Below are 10,443 nucleotides of genomic sequence, written 5' to 3'. Positions count from 1 at the left end.
CACAACTGCGCGCGCAAGTTGCGGACCCGCCGTGCCTGCGCACTGACATCCAACTGTGGCTCGCTGTCCTATCAGATATCTGCAGCAGCTGCGCATCTCACTTCCCCATCCGGCGCGTACTAGTCCCACCAACACTTTGTTTGCGCCTGCGCTGTCCGGTCCCAAACTAAGGGTGAGTGGAGGACTGGAGTTACGCCTGCGCTCTCCATCCCTTCCCGAGTGTCGGGAAGGGAAGGAACGGCGAACGCTGGGGTTGCGCCTGCGCACTCCCCTTCTCAGGCAGCGCGAGTTTTTCTGCCAGACTTGTTGCAGCCTGGACTCTCAGCTCTCCCCGTCTGTCTCTCGCAGGTGTGCACGGGCAGGAGGGACGTGTCAGCGGCTAGGGCTGTGCCTGCCCAATCCCTTTTTCCAGCAGGCGCCCGCATCTACCACCTCTCGTCTGGGTCGCGCCTGTGCTGTCTCTGCCTCCGATCACCTGCCCCATGGGCTTTTGTGTCCCGCACTCCCCTCCCCGCCGGACATTCGAGGGAGCGAGCGGAGACCGTGAGTCGTGCCGCGCGCAAGCCGCACCTCTTTCCGAGGGAACTGGGGGGGGGGGGGGGGCGGTGCCCGCTGCAGGTAAATAGTGGGCACGGCTGTGCGACCGAGCGAGGGCGTGCCATCCCCCCAAGGTCTTGCCGTGGGACTGAATACACCCTGCAACCGGAGGGGGCGGGGCCGGGGTTCCGGGAACGGACTGCGGGCTCCTGCTGTATACCTGCCCCCACAGGGAAGAAGCTTGTGTCTGTTCCTAAATCCACCGCTAGTCTGGAGTAGATTCCCGCTCACACAGTAGTAGCAGATCAGCCACACGCTGCATGAGTGCTAACTGTATACCCACTGTCCCAAAATGAGAAGCTGAGAACCTTGGTCTCTCCCTTGTCAGGTCACATCCCCACAGCCCAAGGGGGTCCTGCAGAGTACAGAATAGGTGCCAACTGTGTACTTGCTCCCTCCCCATGTACTACCCCAAACCACCAAACCAAACCCGGGGCTGTGGAGTCCATTCCCATTCAGCGACCTTATAGGACAGAGTAGAACTGCCCCTTAGGGTTTCCAAGGAGCGCCTGGTGGATTCAAACTGCCGACCTTTCGGTTAGCAGCTATAGCTCTTAACCACTATGCCACCAGGGTTTCCCCATGTACTACGGCCCCTCTTAAATACAGGTGTGCCACTGCCCATCTTCCCCAGGGGCTTGGGGTCACTGGTGCTGCCAGAGAGACAAGTTTGGAGGCCATCAGGAATTGTCTTCCGTGGTTTTTCCAAATTTTATTAACAAAACTCAGGGATGGGGAGGCAATGCTTTACAGTCCACCCAGGCACAGAGCATGAAGAGACAGAGGGATAGACAGGGCCGAAGAAATTCTGAGACTCTCCAGTGGGTAGTCAAATGGTGGATGGGCACAGAGAGAAACTCCGGGCCCTAACAGAAACAACCGAATGGAAGAACAGACACATGGGTGATTCAGGCAGTTCCCCCGCCTGGAATGCAGGGTGTGAGGGGGCCTGGGCAGGTGAGGCTCAGCGGTCAGCACTAGATCGGAGGTCGGTCGTGAGCGGGTCATGCTGGATGGTTTGGTGCAGCATCAGGGCCAGTAACCCTGCCCGGTTTGTCATGGCTGTGCGTACATTGCGCTCCTGCTCAAATAGCTCATCTAGTTTGTACCACTGCCAAGGGAATAGATGGAGCCGTGAGAAGGGGCTCCTGAAGCCCAGCCTGCCCCTAGCCACATCCAGCATCAAAACCTACCACACGCACACGCTCCAGGTCCACTTCAGCACGCCGCAACTTCTCCCAGCAGTAATGGCGGTTGCATTGGCGCTTAGGCAGACGGCAGAAGTCACCTGTGAGCTCAAATACATCGCGCACAAGGGGGCACCCGCATACTTCATCGGCTGGCACCTGCAGGGAGACGGGGGTGGGGGTGAAGATGCATAGAGGGTGGTGAGGCAGGGAGGGGGGCAGGAATGGGGTATGGTCAGAGAGAGAAGAAGGAAAGAATGAAGAGAGCTCAGGCAAGAAGTAGGGGACAGTGAAGAGGCAGAGGAAAACAGAGAAATGGAGGATGAAGGGCAGAGAAAAGGAAAATAGAAGACAGTCACTAGAGTGGAAGAGTAGAAAGTGCTCAGGCAGGGAGGCACGAGGGACTGAGACGTCAAGCAAGGAGGAGATGAGTGGGAGGACAGGAGGAATGGGAGATGGTCTGGGAAGAAGAGGAAAAATGGAAGACGATGCAGGGGAAAGGTTAGGAATAGGAGGTACTGAGACAGGGAAAAGGAATGAAGGGTCATGGTAGAGTAGAAGGAGTAGAAAGTGGTCAGGTAGGAAAAGGAAAGGAAGGGGGGAGGTCAGGAAGAAAGGGACAAATGTGAAGAAGTAAGGCAGGAAGGAGGGGCAGAAGAAGCAGGAAGTTGAGAGGGAACCTTACTTTGGGGTCCCGTGAGTGCTCTGGACATAGCACCTGGAGCCGTTTACAGTATGTCTTGCTCTGAGGATTGTAGACATCACAAAAGAGCCGAGTGGCCCTGGAGATTTGGAGCAGAGGGAGAGTGGTGAAGGAGGGTGGTTCCACCTAATGTTACCCAGACCACATCCTGCCCCAACCATTACTCCCCTCCTCTAACTCCACGTGGCACCCACACTCACCCCTCAATGCGTGTGGGGTACATAGACCCAAAGGACGTCTGGCTCTCGTACTGGAGAGATGAACACAAAAGGAAGGAAATGGATGTGGCTGGATGCCCTCCCAGACAACAAATCTGTCCCCTTGAGGCCCACTGATGTTCCCACACCATCCGCCCCCTCAGAATGACACCCTAACCTTGGCGTAGCAGCGTTCCATGTGGCGCAAGGCAACACGTGGGTTGATGGGGTGCCCACAGGAGACGCAGAAGATCTGCAGGTCTGTGTCGTCACTGTCGCCCTCGTTGCTCTGTATGGGGTGGAAAAACGATGAGGACAGGTAGGACCAGGTGCTGGGCCCTGCCATGCCACGCCCACACTTGCTCACCTCCTCATCCTCGCGCACAGCCTGCTGCTTGGCACGCAGAATGATGGCCTCGAGCTCGTGGAATCGGCGTTCCATTTCCTGAAGGCGAGTGCGGGCACTCTGCTGCTCACGGCGAATGCGTTCAAGCAGCTTCTTGCCGTGTTCCTCAGCAATGCAGGGGCTCTGCTGCCACTGCTGGATGCGCTGGGGGAGGATCTCATAGATGCGGCTGCAGGGACAGTGGGTGCGGTGTAGGCCGGGAAGGTGGCAAGTAACCAAGTAACAAGACAAGGAAGTGGGGTGATTAAAGGTGGCAGAATGGACGGGTATCTGAATGATAAAATGGTAGATGAATGAGTAGGTGGACTAATGGATGGGTGAATGAGTAGACAAGTAGGCAGGTGTTTGGTTGTATGAATGGTGGATAGATTATTGATTGGTGGACATACAGATGTGCTGGTCATGCCCTAGTCTGTACTCCCTGAACCCCTGAAATGACTCACTTGGCTGCCAGCTTCATGCCACAGTCATCTGAGCAATACTTGGAGCCGGGCTGTGCGGGACGCACACAGCCAGGCCCCAGGCACTGCGGTAGCGATGCAGGGTCCTTGGCATCAGTCCGCTCTGGGTGTTTCCATTTGTCTTTGTGCTTCTGTTTTTGTCGATGCCGCTTATATCTCTCCTCCTTCTATGGGCCAGGGCAGGGAAAGTCAGAGGGCAGGTGAAGTTAGCCCCAGACCCTACCATTCCACCCCTTCTGGCTCTTGCCTCCTATAGCCCCTGATCCTTGCCTCCCCACATCCCTGCCCTGGCCACTGCCTCCCATGTTTTAGTTCACCCCTTCCGTCACCTTCTTCTCAGACTTCTTCTCCCGGCGCTTTACATGCTTCACTTTCACTGCTCTCTTCCGCAGTGCGGGATCCAGGAATGGAGACTCCTCTGTGTCACTCATCCAGGGCTGCAAGCAGGGCATGCATTGATCCCTCCACCCTACTCATGACAACCCTGCCACATAATTTCCCAAATCAGTCTTCCATACCCTCTGCCTCCTTCTTCTCTGCTCTGTAACCTCCACCCTTCCACCATCGGACACTCCTGCCTGCTCACCAGGCCGTGGTCATCAAAGGCCCCAGCACAGAAGTCCTGGTACAGGTCAGGGTCCAGTGGTAGGTCCTCGTCTGAGAGTGGCTCAGGAGTGGCTGTAGCCTCAGGTGGCTCCTTGACCGCTGATGACACCACAGCTCCCTCGTCCTCACGGATGCGCCCCAGCTTCTGTGATGGCTGTGGCTGCTGCTGGGTGGGCAATGGCCGGCGGGGCCTTGGCAGGGACTCTGAGGGCGTCACCGGCGAGAGCTGCAGGGCAGAACCTCAGGACTGGCCCTGACCGCCCTGCCCGCATGCCCCCCACCCCACCCTGGGGGGCTGGACTCACCGAGGAAGGGAAGTACTTGTACGATTCCTGTGCCGGCAGGAGGAAGGCCCAGGTCAGCCCCAGGTGGATGGAGGTTGGCCCCACCCACCTAGCCCTGCCTTGCTTCCCTAGACACACCTGGCCCAATCCCACCCACCAGAACCTGCTCAGCCCTGCCCCACCTGCCTGACCACCTGGAAACACCTGGCCTCACCCTGCCCACTCAGATACATACAGGGCTATGGGATCTCCTGCCAGTCCAATACATCTGGTTATGCCCCATCTATCTGGACGTGTCAGGCCCCTTCCCACCTGCCTGGATACAACCCAATCCACCCATGCATAAACTGAACCAGCCTCTCCTGGACACAATGTCCCCACCCCACCTGACCCTGCCCAACTCCACCCATGCTCACCCGGGCCCGAAGCTGGCACTGGCGTAGCCGGCACTTCTGCCGGATCTTGTTGGGGCCTCCAAACTTCTTCATGTCCCGGCAGAAGTCACAGTGGCCACAGTCTTCAGTACGCCGGCACGCCTCACACTCACCGCACATGCGGGCTGACCGTTTGATCTGTTGCTGCTGCTGGTGATGCTGGGGAAGATGCCAGGAATGAATCAGGAACCCATACAGGGTGCAAGATGGAACCATCCTATCCATCCCAACCACCAAAGTCACTCACCTGGCTGGGTGTGGGCACCAAGGGCTGTGGAGAGGCTTTGTGGGGTGAAGCAGAGCCCCGAGCAAGAATGGCCCCGACCCCTGTCCCAGACCCCACCCGGCGCTGCAGGTCTGGATCCGGGGCAGGCCTCTTGCGCCCTCCACCCTCATCCCGGGGCTCACTGCTGTCCCGCTCACTGCCGTCCCGCTCCCGTGACTTCTTGTGCCGGTAGCGGATCTCCAGTTTGGGGTCCTTCTCTGTCGGGGGGAGGATGGGGCCACTGGCAGTTCAGTATTGGGGGTGGTTTGGATGGTCCCGGAACTGTTTATTTTCCTTTCTTTCCCATACCACCCACCCGCTCCATCCCCCTGCTCCAGGGCAAAGCTGCTCCCTCTTGCAGGACCCTCTATTGTGGCTTACGATGGAGCCCCAGTTCCAGCTCACCACGGACCAACAATTGCTCTGCCCCCAGACACATCATCATTTCCCACACCCCCCTCCCATTATGGTTCCCTCCTCCTCTTCCTCGCCCTTTGAAGCTCCACCTGCCTGCCCTGTCCATCCCACCCCCCCTCACCTCGGCACTCCCGACAGTACCACTCCCGGATGGCTTTGGCCATCTTCTCAGTGATCCGGATGCAGTCCCCATGAAACCACTCATTGCAGTTGTCACACCCGCTGCAGAGGATGGGGCGGGTGGTGGAGAAGTGAGGGCCCAGGCCCCATCAGCATCACCCAACCCTGCCAGGTATCAACCCCACCCGCGTCTCCCCGGCTCACATCATGAAGCAGTTGATGTCTGGCTTGCGGCAGATGCAGTAGATGGGCGCATTCTCCCCATTCTCCGACTTGCTGTCCTCCCCAGCATCTGGTGGCTCTGGGTCTGAACCGTCCCCCTCCTGTGGGATCCCCCATTATGACTCCTCAGAGAACCCCCAAGATGGCACCACTCCCCCTCATTACAACTCTTATCATGCCTCGCCACAGATACCCATGGCTTTGCTGAGAACTACCATCATGCCTCCCCATAAGTTTCTCCACTATGGTCCTTATAGACCAGGCAGGATTTTGTTCTGTTGTACATAAGGTCACTATTAGAACCGACTTGACAGCACCTGACAACAGCAGCATGGTCCTTACAGACCCCCCCGTAACACCCCATTACTGCCTATAGACCCTTTTCATTCTACCCCAGACCTCCCATCACTCATGCCACTGACACCCCATGACTTTAAACACAAACCCTCATAAAGGCTCATCACAAACATCCTAGTACTCGCCATATACTGCCTCCTCTGTGGCTCCCCACAGACTTCCACCATGGGTTCTCACAGACACCCCGTGATTTACCACACAAACTCCTCATCATTGTTCTCCACAGATTTCCCACTATTTACTCCACACACCCTCCTCACGCCGCACTACAGACCGTCCGACAGGGCTCATCACAAACTCTTTATCTCTCTGTCCAAAGAACCCCTTATCACGGTTCTCCACAGAACCGCCATCAGTGATCCCCACTAACCTCCCATTATGGACCCCCTTTTGGCCCCTCACAGTACTTTCATCATGGCTCACCACAGACCTCCGTCGTTCTTCCCAAAGGACCCTCTGAGGCTCACCACAGACCCCCCCATCATTCCGCCCACAGGCTCCTGATATAGCTCACCACAAACTCCCATGCGTCTGTCGTCGGACTTCACCATTACGAACCTCACCGACCTCTACCGCAGAACTCCCTGGACTGGTACTCACCATATCTCCAATTCCCAAGCACCCGCTCGCAACCTCGGCCAGCGACAAGGTAACCTGCACAGACCACTCCGCGGCGTCCGCGGCCGTTGCAAAGGCGACTAGAACCACTTCCGCTTCTGGTCGCGCCAACCGGGCACCGTACCCTATTGCGCAGGCTCCGTACGGCGGCTCCGCGGCAAACAAGCTATACGCCCGCCTGGAGCCCTGAATGGCTCTTAGGAGCCGCCATCTTGACTATCGAGTCCGTAAGGCGACCGAGTCCGTAAGTTCCCATGAAACATGGCAGCGCTTGTATGGCAGCTTTCCTCTGGGCGCTGCCACCTTGTCGGTCGAATCCGTACGCTGACCGCCTGTACTGTATCGACGTTAACAAGCAATATGGCCTCACCTACTGCGCGAATTCCATGAAGACGCTGTCATCTTGGAGTCTGATTCCGTAACGTGGCCGAGTTCATACAGTCACAGGCACCATGGCAGCGCCCTAGTTGTGGCTACCGCAAAGGCGCCGCCATGTTGACAGTTGACTCCGTACAACGACTGTTTGTAGTTCACTGGCCAAGCGGCCTCTGAGGAAACGGATCAGATGAAACCTTTCATTCATTCCTCCACTCAATCACTTTTCCTTTCCACATGCGTTAATGGGGAGCCAACAGGTTATATGGATCGCATTAGGAAGGCAGTCAGTCCTCCCCGTTACATCTCTGACTTCACCTCACAGAAATTTTCTTCTTCACGCTTTCTCACTATTCCTCAAATTAGCCAGGCGCGGGTCAGCCTCTGGGCCTTTGCTGTTTTTACAGGAACAGCCTCGCCCTGGTGGCGCAGTGGTTAAAGCCTAAAGGTCAGCAGTTCCGCTGTCAAAGCTTAAAATTAAGCATGAACTCTGTAAATAGAGACGTAACCCCCTTGTGGGCGGGGCGGGGGAGGTGTCTGACCTCTACCTTCACAAGGGAGGAGAACCAATAGGAACAAGCTAAGGCTGATTCCTACGAGGTGGTAGTCTGACATGCCTCCACCCTCCAACCTTTTTACCAATTCTGACACCAACTGTCCCCTCCCAGGACACTCTTTACTTCTCTTTGGGTTTGATAACTTGTTGCAATGACCACACAGAACTCGCAGACAATACTCATGCTTATGGTGTTTATTAGGGAAGTAACCGATTACAATTCAGGCTCTTGAATGCTCAGGACACAGTTCTTCCATGAGGACAGCCTCATTTCAGACTCTCTGGCCCCTCAGACTCTTGGCCTCTCCAACCTCTTGGCCTCTTGCTGGTCCTTTGGCTTTTGCTCTGCTCAGGCGAGTGTTATAAACTCTTTTAGTTCTGTTGATAAATGCCCGGGGGGCACCCCACTCTGCCAATAAGCCTTGTGCCTCACCGTGTTCACCTCTAGCTCCTTTGGCTGGGAAGCCCCACTGCAGCCTTCTTGCGCTGGTCTCCTAATTTCTGCCATCTTGCAAGTCTCTCACTGTCTTCCATGTTACAGCTTCTTTCTGTCTCCTGGATGTAGGAAGTTCTCAGCTCAGGGATCCTGGATCCAAAAAATACCCTCTGCTCCTGGCTCTTCTTTCTTGGTGGTGTTGAGATCTTCTCTTCTTGCCTCTGGGATGGCTCATTTTAACCCTAGAGGGATGGCAAAATTGACCAGTTCTCTCATTAGGGTGCCATATACCTTATTTGCATGATCCCACCTACACAAGGGTGCCATGCACATTATTTACATTATTAGCAAGCTATCCAATTCCTTTGGTGGGACACAAGCACCTCATTTACATAGTCCCACCCTGTCATTTGGTGAGAGCTCCAAAAACTACGGCTAGAAGGGCCATACTAAATAATTCACTGTGCCACAAGAGAACAATAGTTTTATTGAGGACTAGAATGGTTCAAAACAGGCAGCACAAAGCAAGTGCAAAGTGCTGCAGAGGGGTTATGTAGAGAGGGATTTTTACATATAGTTTAGAGCAATGAACAAATCTTGACATCAGCTTATCTATTTTAACATTCTTTCTGAGAAAGATCTGCACAAGCAATCTTTCAAAGTACAGTCACAAGACCCCCTCTTTAGGTAACATTTTGCCATATGTTTAACCACATTCTTGCTCCCTCCTTGACTGCTCAAGTAGGGTAGTTAAAACTTTACAAAAGTGGAAAATTCCATCCACAATCTAAAAGCAGAAGTGAAGGTTAGAAGCAAAATAGAGTCTGATTCAAACCTGTGTCAGCCACCTTAGTTATGCCAAGCACCTTAGATTTTTAGGGTGCACTCACACAGAGCTCACCAGGCGCTCCACAGGAGAAAGATACGGCAGTCTGCTTCCATAACGATTTACAGCCTTAGAGAAAAAAAGAAAAGGCCACATAAATCAGAGACTACATCAGCCTGAGACCAGAAGAACTAGATGGTGCCCAGCTATAACTGATGACTGCCCTGATAGGGAGCACAACAGAGAATCCCTGATGGAGCAGAACTGTGGGATGCAGACCTCAAATTCTCGTAAAAAGACCAGACTTAATGGTCTGACTGAGACTGGAAGGACCCCAGAGGCCATGGTCCCCAGACCTTCTGTTAGCCCAAGACTGGAACCATTCCCAAAGCCAACTCTTCAGACAGGAATTGGACTGGACTATAAGATAGAAAATGATACTAGGGAGGAGTGAGCTTCTTGGCTCAAGTAGACACATGAGACTATGTGGGCAGCTCCTGTCTGGAGGGAAGATGAGAAGGCAGAGGGGGACAAAAGCTGGCTGAATGGACACAGGGAATACAGGGTGGAGAGAAGGCGTGTGCTGACTCATTAGGGGGAGAGCAACTAGGAGTACATAGCAAGGTGTATATAAATTTTTGTATGAGAGACTGATTTGATTTGTAAACTTTCCTTAAAGCACAATAAAAATCATAAATAAATAAAAGATTTACAGCCTTGGAAACCCCATGGGGCAATTCTACTCTGTCCTAGAGGGTCACTACGATTTAGAATTTACTCAGTGACAACAGGCTAGGTTTTGGTTGTTCTTACCCTCAGAATCATTCATGAGCAATGATGGAAGACCTTAAATGATGATGAGTGTGGGTCCTAGTGAGAAGTGGCCAGATCAGAAGTAGATTTTGAAGTCACAGTCAGCCAATGTCACCAAGTCCTCCCCTCCACCCCTACTGCCATAGGCTGCAGATGTCCACTTTGATTTTCTAGTTTAGTTGGGGTCTCCCAATATTCTCTTGGAGCCTTGGTGGCACAGTAGTTAAGAGCGTGACTGCTAACCAAAAGGTTAGCAGTTTGAATTCATCAGCCACTCCTCGGAAACCCTGTGGGGTAGTTCTACTCTATCCTATGAGTTGAAATTGACTCGATGTCTACAGGTTTTTAATATTCTCTCCTGTAAAGTTTTTTTTTTTTTACTTAAATTGGGTACAATATTCATTAAAAAAAAGAAATAGAGCTACCATATGACTCAGCAATCCAACTGCTGAGAATATACACAAGGGACTTGAAAGCAGCCACTGGAAGAGATGTAAACCAGTGTTCACTGCAGCACTATTCACAATAGCCAAAAGGTGGAGACAACCTAAATGTCCATCAAT

The 10,443-nt window shown here is 53.8% G+C and overlaps 1 protein-coding gene across 2 annotated transcripts; it reads right to left on the bottom strand.

Moving 5' to 3' along the window:
• Positions 1 to 1,284: 1,284 nt before the first annotated feature.
• Positions 1,285 to 7,704, bottom strand: CXXC1 (CXXC finger protein 1). 2 transcript variants are annotated; one of them, XM_064294514.1, is made up of 15 exons: positions 6,771 to 7,704; positions 5,882 to 6,000; positions 5,679 to 5,779; positions 5,123 to 5,358; positions 4,858 to 5,034; positions 4,463 to 4,489; positions 4,138 to 4,383; positions 3,881 to 3,988; positions 3,534 to 3,718; positions 3,052 to 3,259; positions 2,863 to 2,973; positions 2,688 to 2,737; positions 2,470 to 2,566; positions 1,791 to 1,943; positions 1,285 to 1,708 (listed from the first exon to the last, which is right to left on the bottom strand). In XM_064294514.1, exons 2-15 carry the CDS (start codon positions 5,884 to 5,886, stop codon positions 1,562 to 1,564), a joined length of 1,851 nt encoding a protein of 616 aa, XP_064150584.1. In that variant the 5' UTR covers positions 5,887 to 6,000; positions 6,771 to 7,704; the 3' UTR covers positions 1,285 to 1,561. The 2 variants fall into 2 exon arrangements, with proteins under 2 accessions (XP_064150584.1, XP_064150583.1); XM_064294513.1 differs by having other exon boundaries at positions 6,857 to 7,704.
• Between the last annotated feature and the right edge of the window lie 2,739 nt (positions 7,705 to 10,443).

The sequence above is a fragment of the Loxodonta africana genome, chromosome 11, assembly GCF_030014295.1.
Source record: "Loxodonta africana isolate mLoxAfr1 chromosome 11, mLoxAfr1.hap2, whole genome shotgun sequence".
Classification (NCBI taxonomy): Eukaryota; Metazoa; Chordata; class Mammalia; order Proboscidea; family Elephantidae; genus Loxodonta; species Loxodonta africana.
This window is presented reverse-complemented; position numbering and strand designations above follow the sequence as displayed.

Excerpts from the sequence above, each read along its gene's own strand:
- CXXC1 (XM_064294513.1), bottom strand. Across the intron at positions 5,359-5,678 it reads GTACTGTCGGGAGTGCCGAG|AGAAGGACCCCAAACTGGAG; the intron begins GTGAGGGGGGGT and ends TCCCCCCGACAG. Across the intron at positions 3,260-3,533 it reads GGCATGAAGCTGGCAGCCAA|CCGCATCTATGAGATCCTCC; the intron begins GTGAGTCATTTC and ends CTGTCCCTGCAG.